At 43.0% G+C, this 24,604-nt stretch overlaps 1 protein-coding gene across 7 annotated transcripts in view; it reads right to left on the bottom strand.

The window, feature by feature from the left end:
* The window catches only part of EXD3 (exonuclease 3'-5' domain containing 3), a 297,682-nt gene that overhangs the window by 190,593 nt on the left and 82,485 nt on the right, over positions 1-24,604 (bottom strand). For 6 of the 7 annotated variants that reach the window (XM_074923669.1, XM_074923672.1, XM_074923670.1 and 3 more), the window contains 3 exons: positions 11,929-11,993; positions 7,631-7,801; positions 6,212-6,379 (listed from right to left, as the gene is read on the bottom strand). In XM_074923669.1, the coding sequence (XP_074779770.1) occupies positions 6,212-6,379; positions 7,631-7,801; positions 11,929-11,993 (404 nt within the window). The remainder of the gene's footprint in view (positions 1-6,211; positions 6,380-7,630; positions 7,802-11,928; positions 11,994-24,604) is intronic. The other variant, XM_074923671.1, reaches the window with a different exon arrangement.

Below are 24,604 nucleotides of genomic sequence, written 5' to 3'. Positions count from 1 at the left end.
CCAGGGTGGCTGGAAGCTAGCAATCATGTCAGCCAACTGCAGATCCTCAGACTCAGGTTGGATCAGCAGAACAACAAAAATCCTAAGCAGCAGATCCCCCACTTCACCAGCTGATCAGTCAGAGCGAAAAACCTGGCTATGACACAGAACATGGAAAAGCTCTGGTGAACATTAAGGTATTGTCAGCTTATCAGGGTCTACTTGCCCTCCCTCAAACTGTAAAGGGAACATGTAATAGTCTTGACTAGTGGTACAAGTAGCCTTTTCATAAAAATATATTTCATACATAGAGAGTTTCTAGCACGTAATCTAATAACAACTAAGAATCAGCATCACTAGCATTACTGCTACACATAAAAGTGTCTAACCTATACTAAAACTCTTCTACCCCAAATCATAACATGAGAAAGGTTGCTCCTCTCTTGCATCACACCCCCCTTGAGTATATAGGACAGGTATATGATGAAGCCACTGCTTAGTTCAGGAGAAAAGGTGATGACCCATTGCCTGATTCAAATCCCATCAAAGTTCGTGAGTCTTCTCATTGTCCTCAGGGTGATTTGGGTCATTCTTTGATTTAATTATGGTGAAAGCAAAAATCATATTTGGACATTTTGCAGTAACTTTGTTTCCCAAGGATAAACACCTAAATATATAGTACAGGAAGTTGGATGAGGATGGGGAAGAATTCAAAGATGGGCAATACTACATTAATTTATACCTAAAATGCATGTAGGTGCATTGACCAAAGGATGGGGGAAGTTACCCAAACTTGACGCATTCAGTCAAAGCCATGAGCATCAGACCACTCTCAGTCATGCGATTGCAAAAACAAGAGTATGGGAAAATGGGGAGTGTTTTGAAGTGAACACACAAGCCCAGAGCATCCTGCACCAATACCTGATTCTCTCTACTTGTTTTGAATGCAACTGTCTCTGTCTCATCTGAAAATGACTATTCTTTTTCCATATACAGTACGAAGTGCAGGAAGCCACACAAGATCTTATCTGCAAGGGCATGTGCACTTGGGTGGTGTCTATGCTGACAATTTAGGCAATTCTCCCACGGTGGGGTTAGCATCAGAGGAATAACCTTTTGCTAGTAGCACTGTTTGGAGTGATGATGCAGGACAGACACAAATGGTTTCTGATGACTCCTGCATTACTTAGCTTTGCTGCAAGCAAGTTGGGACAACACAAAGGTAAATAGGCTTGTGCCTGACTTAGTGTAGTATTTCTGAATCAATGGTGAAGGAATTTCTGAAAACCCATAGAACAGACCAAACAACAGAACAAGACTTTGCAGAGGGGGATCCAACATCAACTCCAAGAAAATCCCAGTGATCAAAGCCTGGATACATAATAATGGTAGAAATACTGGAGTAAAAGGCATACCACATATTAATCATTGGGAACATCTGTTTTGTGTTTTGGAGTCACTCATTTCAAACTTGGGGCTAATCAGCTTTGCTCAAACTCTCAGAGTGCATCACTGCATAATGTATGACATCAGGTTAGATGGCTAATTACTTCCTGCTTAAAGAGCATACAATATACACAGCTGTCTTCAGGAAGATCTTCAGAATCAAGAAAAAAAGAGATTTCCCAGATCTACTTTCAAGAGGGCATAAACATATTTTATAAGGAGTGACACCGTCAAAATGAAGCAGTGACAGGTTATTCACATCTAAAGAATTTGAGGTAGAGGGAGAGAAGTAAAAGTCAAGGTTGGAATATGTGTGTGCACAGGTGAAGGGAAGAGGGAACTGAAGTAAACACTTCTGTGATTTGTCCTCTTCAGGTCACTCAAATCAGTTTTAATCCTGGTTTAACTGGTCAATGCATCCTCACAGATGAGTGATCCTCTAGAACACTGTCCAAGCCATGCACCTTCACCAGATCCTCCAGATCCAGACTCTGTGCCTAGATCTGCTGCACATTTGCACCTTTTCTCCAAGAGCCTGCTTGCTTGCTGAGAGCCCAGAAACGCTGACAATAAGAGCAGAATGCTATCATCTGAGTTATTGTTTCCCAGCAACACTCAAGCATAACCACTTCACCAGACAGATGCCCACAGCAGAGGTGGCTCTGGAAGACATGATGTTTGGTAGAAGGCAGCAGAGTGCTCCATGGCCCATGGGTTGGCTACCTCTGTTCTGGAGTGGCATGAATCTAGCAGGCAACATGCCATTAAATCTATTAATAAAGGACAGCTTAAGTTAATAGGAAAAAAGAGTTGAGACTGACATCGTCATCTTTACATGAGAAACATCCTTTGTAACATTTTCCTTGTTTTTCTTATTATTATTTTTAATTTAAAAGAAACAAGAAAATTCAAATGCACACACTTCAAAACAGAGCAAGAGTTGAACAAGCCTTTGTAATTAAGATGGCGAATGGGAGAAAAGCAGTATCAGAGACATTTTCACTGTCCTGAGAACAGCTCAGAAAAGTCAGTGAAGAAATCCAAAATCTGCATATCCATTAATGTGCTCAATCAATCTTAATCTGTATTGACAGTTTTGCAAAAATACACCACATGTACTCAAACACAATGTATGAAGTAGGACTACAATAACATCACTGAAATTGGTGTTCAAAACATCACTACACTGAAAATTGAAGGTCATGTTGGCAATTGAACTAGTAGTATGTACAGTAGTATATATTGCTGACAACCTTTGAATTCTGTGTCTACAGAGCTTTTTCTGTGTAGTCTAACTTAGTTCATGACAAATTTTAACAACTGAATTTCAATAGATAATCCACATTATCTTAATTGAAAGAGCAAACATCAACTGAGTTTGACATACAGAATCAACCTTCATTATTTGTAGAAATTAACAGATGAAACATTAGTAGAAAAAAAAATATACTCTGCATTTGAAAACAGGGAAATCAGGGTGGACAACAATAAAAAAAAAAACTATTAAAAATTAAATAATCCCTGTCTCACTAATAGCTTAGTCCAATATTCTTGTTTAAGAACCAGACTGTTGAAGGGAAGAAAAATGCTACTAGTCACCAATACAGAGAAACTGGAGTGGGAGCTCTCTCAGGCCCAAGAATATTTCTGGTTGTCAGAGGCTAAAAAGATTATTTATTGTTTCCTTCCTAAACCCAGCTCCAATGCCACCTGTTCAGAATTTACTATAAAGCTGTTAAACAAGACGAGAACTTTGATGCTGACTGTGAAAACAAGTTTCACTGTATCTGACCCGAGCAGCACTCACTACTGATCCAGAAGCAAAGGAATTTGATTTTTTTCTTTAAGCACAGCTATCTTTTTACCTTTATAAGCTGTTTAAAAAAATGTAAATAAAATAACTCAGTGGACAATAGAGGGCATTCATCCCACAGAAAGACAGCCGCCACCCTTAGACATGAAATATCGCAGCACATTAAGTCATGAGACCCCGCTAATCAAAGCTGACAGGGCACTGAATGTGATTTCTGCTGAGACTTAGCGATATCATGGGGCACTGAAGCATGCACAGCCTGCCAGACTGCCCCTGTTCATGTGACAATGGCTTTTATTCCCAAAAGGGGCCTGCGAGTGACAAGAGTCCCCTTTGTCTTTAGGCTCCCGCATTCGCAGTGCAAGAGAGGTTCATTCAACCAGCCCCAGACACTCTTTGAAAGGCTGAAGTGTAACATAAGATGACCATGAAACACTAGCTTGCCTTCTGCCTACCCCTCATTCTTCTCAAGCACAGCCTGGCCTATTCAGGGCCTCTCACAGACTTGCTCACACTGCATTACCCCCGGTCTGCTGAATCCCCGCATTGTCCCGGCCCCACCAGCAGCCATCGCCCTTCCCACAAAGCCCTCCACCCCACAGACCCACCAAGCTCCAGCACGGCCCGGGACAGCCCAGGTCGAGGGCGGCCTGGAGCCGCGGCCCGTGGCTTCAGAGGACTTCTGAGAAGGCAACAAAGCTGCCACATTTCACCTGAAACTACCTGAGCAGCAATGTTAAACTCTTCTGTCTCTTGATGCGGGCCATGAAGAGCAGACCTAGGAGCACCCTGCACAGCTCCAGAGCACCTCGCAAGGCCCTGCGCTGCCGTGCTCCTCCAGCAGCTGCAAAATCCATTCACAAAAGAACGGATAAAAACCCCGAACAGGCCAGACGCCTCAAAAACCCACTTACATGTGCCTGCTTTTTGCTTTACCTCTGTTACCAGCTTATTTTTCTGCATCATGGGAGCACTAGTGCCATCCACTGGCCAGCGCTCCCCATCAGGGGCCTCCTCACCACAGCTACTATTTTACGCTGCTAAATCAGAACAGTCACCTCCACCTCCGCCATCTTCCACCAAACTCACCACCACCTGTACGCAGTTGATGATTTTCCTGCTGCCTCACAACACCTGCACCCTACCCTGCCCTGCCAGGCGGCCCCCCAGCAGCCCACTGCAAAACTCCTGGCTGCTGCGATTCACAAACTGGTTCAGGTTTTGACCAACTCTACTAAAACAAGGCATACAGAGAGGGCCAGATGCACTTCAGAAACAAATAATCGCCATGGGCCTTCCCAGGGATATCTGGGATGTCATTTTCTGAAGAGATCTTTCTCTCAACCCTCTGTGAGGGAAAGGAGCCTTAACCCACCAGGCAGAGCTGGGGACCCCCATGGTTTGCACACCAGTAGGAAATGCATCAACACAGGCAAGGGGAGTAATGTGCTCTAGAAGAAATGTCTGGCGTCTTAGTGTAAATACAGCAAGAAAATAAATAATAACAGCAAGGATTTATAAGGATTTCTGTCCTTTCAGGTGAGAGACAGAAAAGCTGAAAATCCTACATGTGAATCTGCTTTACTTCCCCGTCTGAAAGATGGGGAAGAGCAGGACAAACAGAAATGCCACAGCCCACTGCAAGTGCTCAAAGCCCTAGTTCCAAGTTTTTTTGGGTTAGTTGCTGTGAATTTAGGTATGCTCCATCCCCACAGGCAGTAAAAGATTTCCTGTTATTCTTGAAGATAATTCTATTCATCCTTCTGGCAACAAAACAAAACTAGAAGAAAGTAATGGCTGAGGGTAAGCAACAGTTGAGGTTTCCTGTTCTTCACACTGAGAATGACTAGTAAATGAGCTTTTCTGTGGAAGAAAGAACAGAAAAACAATTCCACCAAAAAATAATTTATGGCTTTCCAAAACCAGATCTAGAAAGAACTGTATTTCTAATGAAAACAATAAATATCTCTGCAACCATGAACTCAAAAATCACATTTGAATATAGTCAAATAGTATGTTTCCGTTAGGATTTTCAAACACTCATGTTCAAGTGTTGAGCAAAAGAGTAAGTTTCAAGGAGGTACCTGTGAATTTCTAACCAAATCTGAAATATCCTTGTTGAGTTCTTTGAACACTGAAACAAGAATGGAATTCCAGATCTCACTTGGGAATTTGGCTTTACTGAAGAACAGGATTTTAAAAATGCTTTTTGATTTTTTTTTTCCTTTTGCTAAACAAGATCAAGCTGTTCTACACCACTGAAGTGAACTACCTTAGTTTAAGAAAAGCAAACCTACGTTTTCGCCTTTAAAACAAAACAAAAAAAGGCATTAACAGTATCATAGTTTGCTTGCAAGGCTACCAAGACATCATGGTGATGCCAGAGATGCTGCAAGCACTCTAAACCACAGGGTAAAACATATCAAGTTCTGTTTTGGTGAACTCTTGCCAGTGTCAGCCACTCAAACTAGTAACACATTTTGAATATGAGCCTCAAATAGTAAAAATGGCTTTAAAACTCCTCAAACTGAGAACCCTTTGGTTAGGGTAAATCACATGGGAACAGAGATTTTCCAAGCCCTCCTCGCTGCAGGCAGACTGGAGATAGCACAGCATGTCTATGACCAACTACTAAAATCCCTTCTTTTATTGCCAAGGACAAGGAAAACAAAAAAGAACACAACCATCCCCTTAAATTGTCCAAATTAAACCCTATTAACCTATTACTTTCAAAGGTCAAAAAAGAGGTGAGGAAGGATTCACTGGCATTCTGTACTCAGCCATTAGAAAAAATGAGGTTGAACACAGCCTACTCATGTACATAGGAAGACCATGCTAAGCTGTACCATTCACAGTGTGCAGCTGCTGTGATGAAACGGAATTCACATTGAAATGCATCCAGAAAAAGGACACAGACATTAACAGAGAACTAGAGAGCTGGGTAGGTAAATTTATTTGAAAGACATGACCCACCTCTTTGTAATCGCCCTTGTGATAAAGATGACTGACATGTCCAAGCAAATAGTTCCGGTCTGCTGTATGGAGCTGGTAAATGCTAATCAGAGGGTCAAGAAGATTAGCTGGGCACTGGGCTAGTATTCTGAGTACACGGGCCTGCAGCTTCTCCAGCTTGATGCCAGACTACAAAAAAAAAAAAAAAAAAAAAATCAATCAAACACAGATTTAGTAAAGATGGCTACAATTCAATGGCAGTTGAAATTGCAGCTTGTTTAAACAGTGGAATAAGCCAATTCCTTGGGATGGGATTCTCCAGTTTCCCCATGGAGTCTGCAAGCAGAAATCAGAACAATATGATACACATTTTTTTCACAGCATCCAATTTAAAAACATTAAATGTTTGTGGGATAATTCTGGAAAAGGCATATGGCCTTGTGCAAAAGTAAAATATGAAACTGGAAAAATGCCCTCTTTTACTAGCACAGCTATTTAGAAATTCTCCCCTCTAGTTCCCAGCAGAAAATCTTTGATTTCAGCAACTCCCCTCAGGGTGATCTCACCTACCAGGCATAAGAATTAGATTTTCATTCTCAGGCTTGCTCCTGGGTGCAAGCAGGGGAGAAAAAGCAAAAGCAACGTCAAAAGCTGCACAGATACAAGTATTAATCCTTGTGTTCCTACATGATCATTCTCTTATGACACAGGAATTTCAGTGCCAGTAGCACTTCACTGCACTTTGCAGATACTGTAATGGCAGAACCCAACATTGAGAAAGAGCCATTTGGAAAAATGGGAAATGAAACAACACAAATATGAAAGTATCTTGCTGTTCAGAGCCAAAAAGAGAAAATCTCAGTATGCTGGAATATATGAAGGCATAAGGAATAGTAAACATTAGGATGTATAATCTGATGACCCAACATTACAAACGATTATTCAGCTGCTGAAAAGTCATACTGTTACCATTTTCTGCATTCCTGATGATAAAAGCTCCCCACCATATGGCAGGAGTTAAGCAATCGTACAGTAACTGGCTGCTATTTGCAGAACTGGAAGAATATGCAGAGTAGATTACTGCAATTGGTTTTATCCTGACAGCAGGGATGTGAGTTCCAGTGGGAAAGCCTCCAGCCCGGCAAAGGCTGCAAGATCAATGCTTGATCAAAGTGGTTTGATCTGGAAAGATGGAAATCCCAGCTTGGAAGGGGAAAAAGCTCTCGCATCACAGCTTCTAATATTATTTCATTTTCAGGCCAGCATACAACAGATAACAACATCTCAGTACCAATTTCACACCTCACCACACCATGTTTGCACGAGACTACAGAGAAGGTGCCAGACTATGGAATAAAGTGAAACTGGGGACACTTGAGGGACATTAAAATCAATTGCCCTCTCCTTTCTCCCGACTCTCTTGCTCTCTCTTTTTCTAACCTGTTGAACAGCAGGATGCTCTTTTATCCAAAGCTGCAGCTCAGTGGTGATGTAATACCCAAGGGAATGCCCTTTCCCCTTCCAATCACTGCTGCTCTCCAGCATGTCCAGGAGTCCTGCCAATGGGTCTTCCAGTCCTGCAAAGCCCCGCCTGATTTCTTCCTTGAGCTGCTGAGATACAAAAACACATTGTCATGTACAAAAAGATTAGTGAATCCTCCCTTCCCCCAACTGAACACAAAGCTTTATTTTTTTTAATTTAATCTATTCAGAGAGGTAACTGTTGCTATTCAGCCACCATCCGCGCCTCCAGTGACTTTTCATGTCATTACAGATTCCTTCATGGCTCACTGCACCTCAAACCCAATGGGAAAAGCAGCAATTGTCCACACTAATTATCCCATAAAGACAGAGAAGTTGTTCTGTGGGGCAGACAAAGGGGCTCGGGATTTGGGAGAGGGGAAGAAAAGAAGTGAGCTGGAGACAGGGGTGTTACTAGGAAAATGGCAATATTGAAGGTAGATAACTGGGCTCAAAAACCTACTCATCTTCTAACAGACAACTAATAAAGCATATAAACACCTTCTCCTCATTCTTGTACCACAAGCTTTCATATTTGACCTTATACCCACTTCAGCCACAATGCTCCTCACTGTAACAGGAATATTTGGGAGTAACAAAATAGTTTGGATTTTACACACAAGACTAAAAAGAAAGAAATATCATACTTCAAACTCTGTCAGTTTGCCATCTTGCAAATCTATGCTCCTTTCCTCCAAACCTACCGAGCAGGGTATTTTCTATCAGCTACCTACTGCCACTGCACCTCAGGCACTGCACACCTCTAAAGGCCGCGTGAAGGGGCTCGGCACATGGGAAAACTCCACTCCATAAATCTTTGGAATCCCAGGGTGATGTGTTTAGAAATGTGAAGGAATTGGACACTCACTTTGTGAATGTTAATAGGCTACTTACTACCCATCTGGTAGAAGTGATAAATTAGCAGTACTGAGCAATATCCTTATAATGTTTACATTAGAAGTAGTTTCCAAGGAGCTCAGAGGGTTGGCAGGGTGAAGAAGCGGCATCCTTCAGTACCCACACAGGACCTTTCACCGCATGGTACATGTACTGGCGTGGAGCAAGGCAAAAGCAGAGACAGAAAACAAGAAATCACTAAGAGCAGCTGCTCTCTTTCTTTTCTGGCTAAAAAGCAAAATCCAAAAGATGCTCATTCCCGCCTGCAGCCAGCACTTGTAATTTACTGTATATGATGGTCCAAGTCGTAGCTTCCAATGGAAACAACATAAAGTTCGAAGAACGACATGGAAAACAAAAGAAAATCTACAGAAAATTTGCCAATAAATTTGTTCTTTTTTATTCATCGACAATATTTACTGGAAGACAGCTATTTTCCATAGTGTCTTTCATGTCTGGAAAAACCACAAAACCTATCATTTATGACACAAAGTGTTTCTTTCTCACTAGATTATCAAATGCCGTATGAAAAAGCTGATGACTAACAAAGATGTGACTTTAGATAACAGATTTCTCCCTGTAAGTATTCTTCCCTGTGGCAAGAATTTGCAATGTTAAACACAGGGCTCCAACTTCACGGCGAGATTCAGCAGAAGGAAAAGGCAAGCTCTTATCCAACCACAAATATCTAACACAACAGCCAAAGGAAAACAAAGCAACTCGCCAACTAAATTGCACTGTTTATAAATGGCCTCTCATTTTTTCTTTTTTTCCCCCCAAAGCCCCACTTCAGCACATTTAGACTGAACAAGAGCTTTCACCACAGTGCTCAGCTCCTCCTCAGGCTGGAGTTCAAGTGCAGGCTTTGGAAGGATGGGCTCTAGCAGACACCAGGTCCTGCTAGAGCACAAGCCTGCTTTCACACACAGGGCACCTCCAAACACTGACACAACTGCCAAGAGCACTAACTAGTGATGGTAACTAACTGGCACCTAGACTGAGTTTTGACTTTGTACCAGTTAGACTTTGACAAGCAGGGGAAAAGCCTTCTTCAAAACTTCCTAGCAATCTGGACTTCAACTATGGTATGTATGGTTTGAGGGGGAAAAAAAACAAAGGAGAAAAAGGCACGAGACACCTAAATCAGAGAGGAAAGAGTGCTGTGCTGCCTGCCTCATCTCTCTGCCAGAGAAGGATTCCTCTCAAACATGTAATTGCCATTTCCATTTTCAATTGATTCCCATGGCAGGGAATGCTCCTTGGGGGATTTCTACAGCCTGACAGATCATGGGAATAGGAAAGTTTTGCTGATGCTCATACTACACTTCATTCAGTTTTGGTCCCTTATTTCTAGTTACACAGCTCAAGGCAGTCTACTGATGTTTCTTGGTTATTCCAGAACTGTCCAGCTATGTAGGAAATGACAATTTCTCATAGCCATGTTCCAGAACTGAAGTCATGCCATGAACAGATACCCACCTTCTGCTCATGGGCACTGATTTGAGACCAATGGGCCAATTCACACTAGTTAACAGACCATCTTGACTTACATTCACACACAGGGAAATGAAAAGCAGCTCCCTGCCATTCAAATGTCAATGGAGCAGACTGAGTTGTATTTAAGTCAACTTCCTTCACTTATCTGAACTGGACAGTTGGATGGAAGCAGCAGCACCACACACCTTGAGCTGCGCACAGAGGGCAGGACAGCAGCAGCCCCTGAAAAAAGCCTCTAGACTTGGTGTGGATGTGCTGCATGACTGAAGGGTGGCAATGCCACCCTCGGATGGATCAGCCCATCTCAGTGACAGTGTGACGACCACACATCAAACCATCGGGGACATTCATGCTGCGCTCCCCACCTCTAGAGGCAGCTGCTGCTGTGCCCCCACCCGGTCCCACCACAGCCCTCCCCTCATCTCTCTGAAAAGGTTTTTGTCGTGCTTCAGAAACGCATCCTCCAGGTTTAGGAACAGGCGTCTGCCCACGCCTGCAGCCACGCAGGGTGGGCCCAACAGGGACAGACCTGTCTCACCGGGACAGGCTGCATGCTCTGCAAAAACACGCATCTCCCCGGGATGACCATTCCAGCAACAACAAACTGAAAAAATGGAGCTGCAAGTGTGACTCATGGGGATCCTCAAGCTTTTCCACCCTCAGCAGGAAAGCTGTGGTGCTGTCTGCCCAAGGACACATCGATGGGAAGCTTTGTTTTTTCCAGAGTATTTTTCTTCACAGTCCACACACATCCCAGGGTACACAGTACAGAAATTTTGATGATTACTCTTTCCTACTGTTGTTTTGTGGGATTAACTGCCTTCAAGACCTAACAGATAATATTTTTTTTCCTCCAACTCCAACAAAACTTGATAGAAAGCTCAAGGCTTCAGAGTTGCTGAGCTCAAGACCATGTCGGTGACTGACCATTTGGAGAGGAACCTCTCACACTATGTTTCCAGTTGTTTAATTATTCCGGCTGGGAACCACAGACTATCAGTAATGGAAAGTCTAAGTGTGGCAGACAAGGACAATGACTAAACGCTCCAGACACCTAGGATGGAGCACGTACACCGAGGTACTCAGCCACACCGGACACATTCCATGTGGTTATGTGGTGAGCTGCATGTTTTGGGGTCTTTTAGAAAAAAAAAAAAATCTTGGCTATGAACCTGCCTAAACAATACAGAGTTAAACATGGGAAACTCACCACTAAGCTGATGCATCTAGTGTTTTTGCTAGCTTTCAGGCTCCCAAATTTAGATGTGTATTTTACTCCCTATGAGAAATCTCCATGTAGAGCCCATAGGGTGCTGTATAAAAATATAGCACTAATTTTAGACAGGCAGTGTAAATTGCATTCACCACTCTAAAAGGCAAAACCAAACCAAATCAGAAAAAATAGTAAAAATACTTTGAATACGAAGGCTTTGATATCATTCCACTTGGCAAAGAGCACTTTTCTACTGACTTCAACCCTCATTTTTTCAGCTACTAGAAATATTCTTCCCCCTCCCCCAAAAGATCCTCTTTTTAATGGACAGAAAAAGTGTTTAAAAGAAAACAAAAGCAACTTTGATTTTTTTCCCTCTGTAACTCAGGCCTGTAAACTTCAGCTCTTTTATATGAGCCCCTGAGCTGCTTCATATCACACAGAGCTACCTTTTCTTTTCACTTCTTGCTGCAAATGCATAGGCTCTTCCCCTGTGTGCTAGAACAGAAAGCAATCATAAAGAATTGCAGGTCTGACCTAAGCGTTCTGCGTCTGGACATGCTCTGCATGCAGTTATTAACTGCAGCGTGGAGGGGAGGCTCAGCCTTACCTTCTTCATCTCTTTCTTTGTCCAGAGAAGCTGAAGGGTTTTCAGCAATAGGAGTGGGTCCTGGCCTGGAGGAGGGGGAAGAGAGAGAGAGGGAGAGAAAGAAAAGAAGGGAGAAAAACAAAACAAAACAGATTTATTGGCTCTGTACAGGCAGCCTAGACACACTGGTGCATTGTTTCACCGAAGAGAAATCAGCTACTCCATGCCACTGTGTTTGAAACCACCAACCTTCTAACTGTCAGTCAGGATTAAAGTGCTAAAATCCCTCGCTCTGAAATCCTAACAAAATAACAGACATCATCCATGCATGGCTTTAACTAAACACCCACACGGGCTCAAATACTGAAAAGCTGTATTGGTGCATTTACAACTAAATCATGCTGCTGCTGTGCATCAAATACATCCCCACCAGTCTCCCCATCACCCCCCCTCTTAATATTAAAACAAAATGGTCCTACAAGAGAAAGTATCTTGCACAGGTTGGAAGGGATTATCAACACAATCATTTTTAATGAAATGGCTCTAAAGTGTTAATCTCGTCACAACCTGTGGAAGATGTGAGTGGGTGAGTTTATGGGAAGACAAGCCTCTGTTTGCTTGGCAAGCGCAGGGCAGCCTTTGTGTGCTGGAGAGCCCAGTCTGCCCGCGCTCTGCCTGGGCTCTGACATGATTTGGGCAAGATAGTGTCTGAGGAAGAGGAAAGGTGAAATGCTGTTGTGATTAGTGACAAGGCTGAAAAGAGAGTGATCAGTTATTTCAAAAGAAGTCACTTCGAATTTTTCCGGTTTACTTTTCACCTAGTTATCTGAGAACTTGTGCATTCAGTTGTGATTTTGTATCTATTATCATTCATCATACCAGTATTATTACACCACTATTCATCATACCAGTATTTCTGAATCAAACCTTTAGGAACACTTCATTATAAAAGCAGTGACTTTTTTGATATCTGGTTCTACTTAATTCTCAATCTCGTGAAACTATGACTCAGAATATTCTGAATGAAAATCTTCTACTGCATCAACTGTTTAAATGCGAAGAATGAATTTAAACATCTGAATGAGTTCTCCAGAAACACTCCTTGTATATTTAGTGCACCTCCTCTTATGTATTCATAAAGCCAAAAGAAAAATGTTAAACTGAAACGGCAACATCCTTTAAATCACCTTCTGTGTTCCACAGTTCCTAAATAGCTCATTTCCAAATGCTAGATTTCTTGTTAGTATCCCATCTCACTTCATATTTCAGGTCACAAAAAGTTACTTCAGCTGTGAAAAGCTCTACCTAATCCAACTAAACTCTGAAGAACTGCATTTATAAAATATTGTAAGTAGCAAGCTGTTTACTGGTCGAGCCAAGAGAATGATAGTATTCCCATTATCCACTAACCTCTAGGAAACACCAGCCAAATAAAAAATGCCACATTTACAATTCGTAAGATAATATTTTCTCTCATCTCTGGTTGTTCTGAAATCTTGAACTCTCCAAACACTGGCTGTTCTCAGCTACCACTTTTCCTTTGGAAAAAGAAAAGCATCTTTTTACAACAAAACAGAAGAAAATCCACATCGCTTCTCCCCACAAAATTAGCAACCAACAGTCAAATTCAGCCCATGTGTGTGTGCATGCATATACACACACTCTCCTCTTGGCCTGACTCCCAAAGAAATTTATACACACAGGAAAAAAATTAGAATGCAACCCAGAGTGTAACCAAATACACTGTAAATCTGAACTGTAATTAATGCAGTGAACAAGCTGGAATGATACAGGAAATGAGAGCAGTTAGGAAAGCAGTGTTTCACTTCAGATACAGCCAATAATTCAACTTGTTAAAAAGCTTTCTAAACCTCAATCAACAAAACAAGCCTTTTCTTACGTGACTTTTTCCTATCTTACCTCCTTGTAACTGAAATCTGATCTCACCGTTTTTTATAGTACATAGACAGACGAAAACCATCTCTCCAGTCAATTTTAAACGACTCAGCATGTTGCCAGCATGCCACTGTGCAAGCACGGGTAAGTAGGAAACAACCTTCCCCCTCCCCAAGCCCTGGAAGTGAACGCACCCAACTTGTAGTGATTTCCCTGAAATGTCTCGGGGCACCGCTGAGCCCCGCTGTGGGGCAGCCAGGCGAGGCCAGGCGGGCGGCGGTGGAGGCCAGTGCCCAACTGCTGCAGCAGGAGAAGGTCAACCACGGGGAGGGCAACCACCTGCCTTCTGGCATGATCTGACCCAAACGTTTTGCCCTCTGTTCAGTCTGTGCAATTAATTCCCACTGAATTCTCCAGAATGGGGACTGAACAAGGTGAGAAAACACTGAGATGCTAACGGCGGTATGCTGGTGTCGGAACAGTGCTGCTTCTCTCCTTACCTGGTAAAGCCGTGTAGGTATCTAAGGATGACACTCGGCAGAGGCTGAACACACCAAATAACCCACAAGCAGGCAGGTCCTAGAGCCCAACATAAATGAGACAACAGAGCAACATCCCTGGAGGTGTTTAAGAGTCTGGTCGACATAGCGCTGAGGGATCCGGTGTAGTTGGGAACTGTCAGCGCTAGGTTAACGGTTGGACTAGATGATCTTCAAGGCCCTTTCCAACCTAGTTGATTCTGTGCTTTTGTTCCATCAGAGTGGAAAGATGCTGTGGTTCATGTTGGATCTTGAGCTATTTTATCTAGCTACCCTCCAGCTATGACAGAAGATGTAAATGTGAAGGTCCACATCATTCTGGCTCCTGAAAGAAATGAACAATTCACCCTTTCTTTCTCCTGCAAGACCTTTTGGGGGACTGGACAACTCGTGGTTCTCCTGGCACCACTAAAGAGTGAAAAATTAGTGTCTTTGGCATGGATACTCGAGCAGTAACGGTACTGTTATGTTCCAAATGGACTACCAGATAGGTTCCTGCTCACCAAAATCTGAGAAGGAACCAGAGAAGCAGCAGGAAACTAATGCCAGGATATCCAAGGAAAAAGGACAGGACCGAACAAGGAGTTTCATAAATCTTCCAGAACAAATCTGGAGAGCAGACGATTGCTCAACACAAAAGGGAGAGAGGGAGAAATATAAGGGAAGGAAGAACAAAGCAAAGTGACTGAAAAACCCATGGTCATAACTGAACCACAAGTGCATCTGAGCTCAACTCAGGGGACAAGAACAGGAAAATTCTGCAGTGACCTCCAGACACTGTAGTAAGAGAAAGAAGCAGCAATTACTAAGATACACATATTAAACCAGTGATAGAACAGTGCCTGGAAAGGTCACAGAGACCAGGAAAACACCCTCATGTGTCACACCAAGAACATCCAGAATCTCCAGTTCTAAAAAAAAGTTAAATTCTGCAGAGACTTCTACACACCAAAGAGATATCCAGCTGTTAGCAAGTGTCATTCAGTGAGCAAACGAAACAAAACAAGGATGAGGCCATGTAAACCAGCATAAAAACCCAGTGGGGCAAGTAGGAGAGCATCAGATGTCTCTGCTCCCAGGTGTGAGCAGCCAAGAATGGCCAGGTCTACCATGCTGGAGAGGCCAAGATGTGTCCCAGGCAGGTGATCCCACTCAGTTCCTTGATCAAGCTCAAAGAGAAAGTGCTCAGTCTGATACTGATCCTTCACAGCTCCAGAAAAGGGGGTTGCAGACCTAAAAATCCCCAGCAAAGCTTCATCAAAATGAGGTTATAGCACTTTGGTGGAGATTTCCAAAAGACACATCTGCACCCACTCCATTAAGACACAATGACCTTGATTTCTTCATTTGACAGTTTCTCCAAATAGTACACTCCTGTTATAAAACTTTTGACATTAATCTATTTCCTTTCAAAATTTTTTGTTCTGAAAATAAATTTCCTCTGCCCTGAATCTGGTACCAAAATTGAAGGAGATGGTAAATCAAATGTTTTCCAGTTCTCAATATCTGTGGTTACATTTCAAAACCATATAAACCACAAGGCTTACATTTTTGAGTTAGAAAAGTGCCTTTGAGGAAAGCCATAAACTACTTTCTGTTCATTCTCTCCTTTTCCTTTGCGCCTACATCACTCAAAACCTGCTGTGATCATGACAAAAGCAGTGCCCGCAGGCTTGTGAGGTAAAGCAGTGGTTTTGCTATTGCGTCCTTGCAAAATTCTGCTGCATTATTCACTGGTTTTGCTGAAACACCCTGGAAAGAGAAACCCATTTTCTGACTGAGGCTCCTTGTGTGTCTTGCATGGGGAAAGTGAAACATCCAACCCCAGAGGAGGAATTTACCAATGAAAAAATCTCTCAACACTTTTTCTTTGTGTCAAAAGCCATTAAATGCCCCGTGGCCCAAGACCTGGAAGAATTACAGTCAACTAGTTAAAAGATGAAAAAAAATTAAAAAGCAATCCCAAAAAAGGAGGCTAATGTGACTGAAACGCAGGTTCACATCCACCAAACAATCAATTACAGTTGAAATTCATGTACAGAAAAGGCCAAGAACAAAATTCTAATGGTTAAGTCTTCTTCAGGCAGACAGCTTATACCTCTGCCTTGCAAATTAACAGGATTTTAATAAATGTTTAATGGAATATATAACAAATCCAACCCACCCAGTTAACAATCGGTGAGTTTTTACTATTAGCTATTGTTTTGTGTGCCTTCTGCCTCAATACACCCCTGAAATCTGTCCTCTGTGGAAACTCCTGTAATCTCAACAAGCTTTTGAGATATTTTTCTGAAAGAAAAATACTTCAGTGTCACTGTAACTGCAGCTGGCCCATTACACTAAAATATATAAATGTATAGGAAATGCATAAATGGGTGGTGGGTTGGGGAGCAGTTATTCAGCCAGCTTCTGTTTGCAGCATGATGAGTATAGCCAACACTTTAAATTACATCTGAAAACCAACAAATAGTATGCTATGTGGATTAGGAATTAATCAAAGTCTCTTATCAAAACCTATTTAGTCTCATTTTTTTTCAGAAAAGTGTCTGTAGTTTACACCAAGCGTGTGCTAATTCTGTAGAAGAGAAGGCTGATAGAGAACAGAAATAAATTACTTTGATGATGCAAAAAATGAACAGATACATTTTCTAGTGACAAATTTTGAATCTCTAAGAACAAGCTGATTTAATTAAAAAGATACAAAATTCCTCCACAGAAACTCATAAGATTTTTATACCTTCTAGGTTTTCTTGCTGTGCCTTGCTTTTAATGAACACACATTACATAAATAAACCTTCCAATCTTGTTTAAGTATTTTTGAGCTTGAGAAAATTATTCTACATGGAATTTCTTCTAACGATGTGAAATGACATTTAAAAGACAAAAACCAATTTTATAATATACAAGTACTATGCAATACACATTGTAAAATTCTAGGTTGTAATTAAAACAAAAAATACAAAAAAGGAACAAAAGGTGAAGCGCTATATTATTTTAAAATAAGGAGAAAGACTTCAGAAAAAGCATGTATATGTGAATACGTGAGTATTACCTGCTGGGCCATGGTTGTGCCATTCTCCTTTTTTTTGGTATCTTTCGGAGTAACTGTTGTGTCTCCATTGTATGTGTATCCAGTTAAAAAACCCCTTGCAGCAAGGCTAATGGAACTCTCTTCCTTGATTTCAGAGGGAGGGAAGAGCTAAGGGTAATTAGTGCATCAGAAGCTTCAAGGGACAGAGGTGGGACATGGTTTTTTTTAGCTGGTCAGAACTCGATAGATACAATATCTTGAGAAGTGAGTTTGCCAGTATTGCTGCTCCATCCCCCTTGTACCAATCCATTTTCCATTTCTTATTGAGAACACGTGCTCTAAATGACATTTAATGGCATTGCCATAATTTGCCTGTATTTTTGCAAACAGTGACAAGGATCGTATTTTCTACTTCACCCGCAATGAAATGCAACCTCTGTTTGCTTTGCATCTGCGCTGACACAGGAGTACAGCTGAGACAGCCACTGTTTTTTGCAAACCCAAGGTCAGTTTTACCCTGTTCTCATTCAATTCACTTTCTTAATATAAAAGTCACAAACAGTTTTGCTTAATAGACATGGCACTGTAACAACGTAAGCCATAGCTGGGAGTGAAGAGGTAAAGAAAAATGTAGTTTTCCACCATAAATAATCACAAAACAAACACCTTAGCAAGCAGCTAAGAACACAGAGCTCCAAACTACTGAGCAACCATGGTAAAAAGACCAGTACCAAAGCAAAGGCTTTAGCAACGCTCTGGCAACTGCCACGTCTGCCCTGCATTCCCCCCACACTTCCACGCCCCAAACGACACGTTGCTTCAGTGAGCTCTGGGTCCCCCCTCAGCCGTAGCTGTGGGGCTGGCTCGTGTTTGGCACACGTCAGGAAGTGTCTATGGGTGCTCCTGGAGCACCTGGGGCCCAATGTCCACAGTATTTCTCCCCAAATTAGCGCCCACCAAATGGGCTCTCAAGGCACGGGGAAGCGAGTGTGGACTGTGCAGGCAGCGCACCCTGTGCATCCATTATCTAACAAATGTCCACGTCACCCTCTGATCAGATCTGCAAGTTCACATGAACCAAGGGAGTCTATGGTTCTTGGACACCTTGTCATTACCAGTTAAATTGCCCACAGCTGTCTTAAGGGAGACTGATTTTTCTGGGGAATATCACTCACATTCCATTAACACCATGACCAGGATGAACTTCCAATGCATCCTTCTGCACCCCTACACATTACTTTTAAATGCAAACTAGCACCAGCTTGGGGATGGGGAGGATTTTCATTCAAAAGAGTGTCCCCTCCTATTTCAGATGCACCTGCACCAAGGGGGTCATTGGCTCTTTAATATTTTCTCATGGCAGAGCCCATGCCTTAGGAAAAACAGATATTTCCAGGAATGATAGCAGTTCACTTCCAAGAACACTATGACTAAGGAGTAACCACTCGGTGATTCATCCCAATCTCCACTGACTGCAGTGATGAGACTTCCACTAAGAATAAAAGGACCCCAGAGCTATTTACTCGCAGGGAAATGCCTCAGGTACCAGCGTCTGCAGACAGGCAAAGGAATGCTGCCCTGTAAGAGTTTCATCAATTTAGATGTTAATTACATCCCACCACTGAATCCTCCAGTACAAAATTTACAGGAGGATCAGATGTCACAAAACTATTTCATTTCAGAAGCAAAAAATTACTCTTCTTTAGCACAATTTCCAGGGCTCCAAAACTCACTCACCATCCCAGCTACCAATTCCTTAACTGCATCTCCCACAAAAGACAAATATACTTTTAAAATGTGGGTTTAGCTGAATTCAAACAACAAGGAAATGAAACAACAAGACAGAGAGGGTCCTTCTTTATAAGTTATGTCTGGCTCACTCCAGCCTTTGGCTCGGTTTCCAATTTTAGCTACAGCTTTCTAATCGACAGAGCTTTGAACTCCACCACACAGAACACTTCACATCTCAGAAGGGAAGTAACCACACACAGCTACCACAGTCTTAAAAACTCCATACACCACACACCTACCCTATAATTTTAACATTAAAGATTTTGCCTTTTGGGAGGTCTGTGAGTCTAGGTCCACCGAAGTGTAGGGAGAGGCGCTTGGAAGATCTCGCGATGTATGGGAAGAACAGCGAACTAAAGATCTCACGATGTACAGAAAGGTGTATATAAAGCAATTGCGCAGTTAATAAATCCAGCAAATAGCAACCACCATATTGGCATCTGTGCTTTTGTTCCCACAAAGGTTTTAACCTCCTGCAAGGGTTAGCTGTGATCTGAACGCCACATTTCTGTGGCTTGGCAGGTAGAAAAAGACAGCTAATGCCTTACCACTACACCGAAGGAAAAGCATTTATTACTTGATCCTTCAGTTCTTCATTCACACATTTGGATTCACCTTCTAATGCTGCTGGTGGAAGTCTCTGCATCAGACAGGATGGGAAAAAAGAGGAAAGCTGATGTCATCTACCTGGACTGGGTAAAGCATTTCACACTGTCCCACAAGACATCCTTCTCTCTAAATAGGACAGATACAGATTTGACAGATGACCACTCAGTGGGTAAGGAATTGGCTGGATGGTCGCACGCAAAGAGTTGCTGTCAATGGCTTGATGTCCAAGTGGAGAGCGGTGATCAGTGGTGTTCCTCGGGGTCGGTGTTGCGACTGGTGCTGCTTAACATCTTTGTCAGTGATGTGGACAGTGGGATCGAGCGCACCCTCTCAGCACATTCACCTGCCATACAAAGTTGTGTGATGCAGTCGAAGGGAAATGCCATCCAGAGGGACCTGGACAGGCTGGAGAGGTGGGCCCGTGCAAACCTCATGGAGTTCAACAAGGCCAAGTGCAAGGTCCTGCACGTCATGTCAATCCCAAGCACAAATCCAGGCTGGGCGAGGAGCGGACTGAGAGCAGCCCCAAGGAAAAGGACCCGGGGGTGTTAGTGGATGAAAAACTGACTGTGAGCCAGCAATGTGTACTCACAGCCCAGAAAGCCAACAGTGTGCTGGGCTGCACTCAGGGCAGTGTGCCCAGTAGGTCCAGGGAGGAGATTCTCCCCCTCTGCTCCGCTCTTGTGAGATCCCCCCTGCAGTGCTGGATCCAGCTCTGGGAGCACCAACATCAGGACATGGACCTGCTCGAGCAGGGCCAGAGGAAGCCATGAAGATGCTCGGGGGGTTGGAGCACCCCCTGTGAGGACAGGCTGAGAGTTGGGGGATTCAGCTGGAGAAGAGAAGGCTCCGGGGAGACCTTAGAGCGGCCTCCCAGGGCTGAAAGGGGCTACAGGAAAGGTGGGAGGGACTCTTGATCAGGGGTGTAGGGATTGGATGAGGGGTAAAGTTTTAAATTGAAAGAGGATAGATTCAGATTATAAGGAAGGTATAAGGAAGAAATTCTTCCCTGTGAGGATGCTGAGACACTGGCACTGGCTGCTCAGAGCAGCTGTGGCTGCCCCCTCCCTGGAAGGGTTCAAGGCCAGGTTGGATGAGGCTTTGGGCAACCTGGGCTGGTGGAAGGTGTCCCTGCCCGTGGCAGGGGGGTGGAGCTAGATGATCTTTAAGGTCCCTTCCAATCCAAACCATTCTGTGATTTTATGATTTTTTAAAAAATCCCCGAATTCAGCAAGTTCCTCACTTGAAATCACCTGATTCTGAACACCAGCTTGTTTTCAGTAGCCAGAACTCTCATTTAACATGAATGGCTCCTTACTTCTCCATTTGTCAACCAGCTGTTCTGATACATTTCTATGAGCCCTGTAATGCCCTTACACCATAGTCATCTACTCCTGCTTGCCAGAGAAGAGGAAATCTGGGTTTCCCCTGCAGTCTTTCTACAGCAGCTGAAGCACCCCATGGCTGGAATTGTTACTGAAATAAAGGTGTTCACATCACCTAATGCACTGCCACAACGTGGTCCAGACAATACTGGGAACTGCAGAACCCAGTTATGTTTTGGTTTCTAGGCTAGACAGAAAAGTCAGGCGAACCTGAAACAACTCTTCCTACTCCAAATCTCTCCCTGTATCAAAAGCAGGGGGGAAGCATTCATATGGGAAGGTTTAGACTGGCTCTTAGGAAGTATTTATTTCTTTGCAGAAGGGGCTGTTGGGTGTTGGAATGGGCTGCCCAGGGCAGGGGGGGAGTCCCCGGGATCCCTGGAGGGGTTGAAGAGTCGGGCTGACCCAGCGCTGAGGGATCTGGGGGAGCTGGGAACGGTCAGGGTGAGGGTAATGGTTGGACTGGAGGAGCTTCAAGGTATTTTCCAAATGACATGATTCTGTGATTCTGAGATTTCAATTCAAACGAGACAGTTGTTTCACTCAGCAGGAAACACTTTGCTTCACTTTAGGGGGGAGGTCAGCATCTAGAAGTTTATCTTCTGGTTGTTCTTTGCAACCTTTCAGACAGACCTAATAGAAACACCTAATTCAATTATGTACCTTGCATTTAAGATAGCAAGCAAGGTACAGGCCAGCAATTCCTGAATCATAGTCTCTGGTTTTGATCTACTGTATTAATGAGACAGCATGCAATACTCTATCACAGGGTTAGCTCTACTAATTATATTTTCTTTGATATCCTTACAAAAGCATTTGACTATTCATTTAATGCTGATTTCATGTTTCTCATTTGATTCTTCTAGAGAAAAGCTGTAATTCCTCAGATGCCATTAGCTGAGACCACCCCTTTACTATGTTAAGCCATACCTTGGTCTATAGTGCTGACTACATCATTATTGAAAAGACAAAATGTAGAGATCAAACAAAAATATGGCTGGAGAATGAGCTGCACAGGCAGAACACTGAGAAAGAGAAACTACCATGCTGGGGAGGAAAAAGGGAAATGAAGAATAGTGGGTAGAGTAAAAGTGTATTGAAAGCAATACAAGTTTTTATAGAAGAAGAATTTGGTTTTTCTCATTGGCAGTAAAAGTCATTCTTTAACTAAGGGCAGAAGAGATCCCTTCCATTCTGAGAAATGTGAGTTATGAAAACATAATAGGAAACCTCACAATTTTGCTAATACATGCTCTATTTCTCAGTGAGTCAGAAGTTCACATTCTTCTAATGCAACCTCCCAACTGAAAACAATCCGCACATTTCAAGCAAAAGAATAATAAAGCACACATATGCTTCTTATAAAAAAATCCTTACAAATAACCATGGCTTTTGTTTTCATAATGGCTAAAACTCAGAATTTCCCCCCCAAAAAACACAGATCAAACAAAATGCACTCTCATTAAAAGAAAAGGCTTGCTTGTCTGAGTAGAACAGCCAATAACATTTTCCTCTTATTTTCTTAGTGCTTTCTGTCAATGAAGAGAATGGAGAGTTGCTTACCAGACACCGCAGTGTAAGGCAGGCAGGCTCAGTGCACCTCCACCCCTGGTACTCCAAACAAGGACCTTTTTCTCCCGCAACCCACATCAGCCCCAAGGGACATCACACTCCCCTCCCACTCAGTGCACACAGACACCTGAGCAACAACAACACCTAGGCATGGCGCACAGCACGAGAGCAGAAGATGCCCGTCAGAACCGATGTCAACTAAAGAAATAAAAATTAAACCTGACCAAGAAGTTACCCAGCTTTGGGAACATCCTGACACAGTGCCCCCAGAATGATCCATCCCTTCCCCTCACACAGTGGCAAAGGAGAGCATCTCATACCATTGGTCTGAACATGGACGTGGGTCACCACCTCAAACAAACAGAAGTCATTCTTGGATACTTATAATACACCCTGGTGTGACAAGGAGAATTGCCCCTATCTTTACGTAAGTGACAATTCTAAAAATAACACCAAGAAGTTGCTTTCTAGGCAAGTAATGAAATCCAAATTAATAAAAGCCTAAAAGTGTAACCATCATAAACCCTTTGCAAGTAATTGGGAACACTTTCAATGGTTCCCTCATCTGTTAGATGGGCTATAACCTCAATATCGAGGGTTACTAAGCACCAGGATATCAATACAATCTCTGGCACAGGAGGACTCAGAGTTGAGGACTGATGGGACTTGAGACACATGCTAGATGGGAGGACAGCAGCGCACTCCCTCACACTCTTCTGATTTTTTACACCCTCTCCCTACATCTTCACTGCCAGGCACAGTCAGAGAGGAGACTGAAAACACTGAGCTTGGTGGATCCCCATCCTCCTGCAACCATGGCTTGTATTCTTGTGGTCAAACCTATTTAAGCAAAAAACACAGTTTCATCATACAATATTTGTTTTCCTCCAAAAATTCAGCCAAGCTAGTTTTACTTACTTTAGCCATCACTTGCATGCATTTTTTCAGTGATAAATGATTTTTGTTCCCACAAAACATCCCTGTGCTGAGGAGGGAAGGGTAAGGAGCGAGTCACCGTGCTCCCAGCAGCACTGACAGCGCTCACTGCTGTGGAATGAGCCATTTCTCACATCCCACTGCTGAGCGCCGGGGCTGTCTTACCACACCTCCGCAAGCCCAGGAACAGAAGGGATCTGTCACAGCCAAGGTACAAGTCAAAGTCCCTACACTAAGATAATGGCACTTCAATGGAAACGGAAATTCAGGAGTTTAAAAACAGCATTTAAAACAGCACTCCAGAAAACTAACAACTTCTTCTTTCAAGCTTATCAATCCTGCAAAGGTGAAGAAAACTAATGTTATCCAGGATAAAAGGGGGAACTTCTTACATACGTCCTTATTTTCTGGCTACTTAGTACCAAGATGGCCAGGAACAGCAGCAGTAGCAGGTCTAGCGGACTGAACTGCAGTTTGGGAAGGAAACATCAGATACAGAGCACTGTCATAGACCTAAAAAGATAGATATTTCTTTCCCCTCCAGACATGTCTGGAAAACCCCAAGTTCTAAACCTAAGAACCTTTAACTGTCTCTCCTAAGTAGTTTTCTATGAAAAAACCCAACTGTTAATACTAAAAATCACAGAACATGTTTTGAAGCCATCCAACTTTCTTTTTAGAACAGTAACAATAGTCTGATTCTTGTTTAAACACCATTCCCACATTTTCTTCTGCCAGTTCCTTATTTCTGTGTACTTCAGAAGTATCAGCAGAATGGAGGCCAGAACCTCTCCCTCTCTGAGGCAGACATGCATGGTCACGTTGCTGACCTCCACCCATATGGACCAGGCAACCAGAAGGACCCTTTACAGAACCAGAAATGCTGCAGCTTCATCTGTACCAGCAAGGTGAAAGGCACCAGGGGCATCCTGCTTCTA

This window comes from Athene noctua, chromosome 20 (genome assembly GCF_965140245.1).
Source record: "Athene noctua chromosome 20, bAthNoc1.hap1.1, whole genome shotgun sequence".
NCBI lineage: Eukaryota > Metazoa > Chordata > Aves > Strigiformes > Strigidae > Athene > Athene noctua.
Note: the sequence above shows the minus strand (reverse complement) of the source record. Positions and strands in the feature narration are given on the sequence as shown.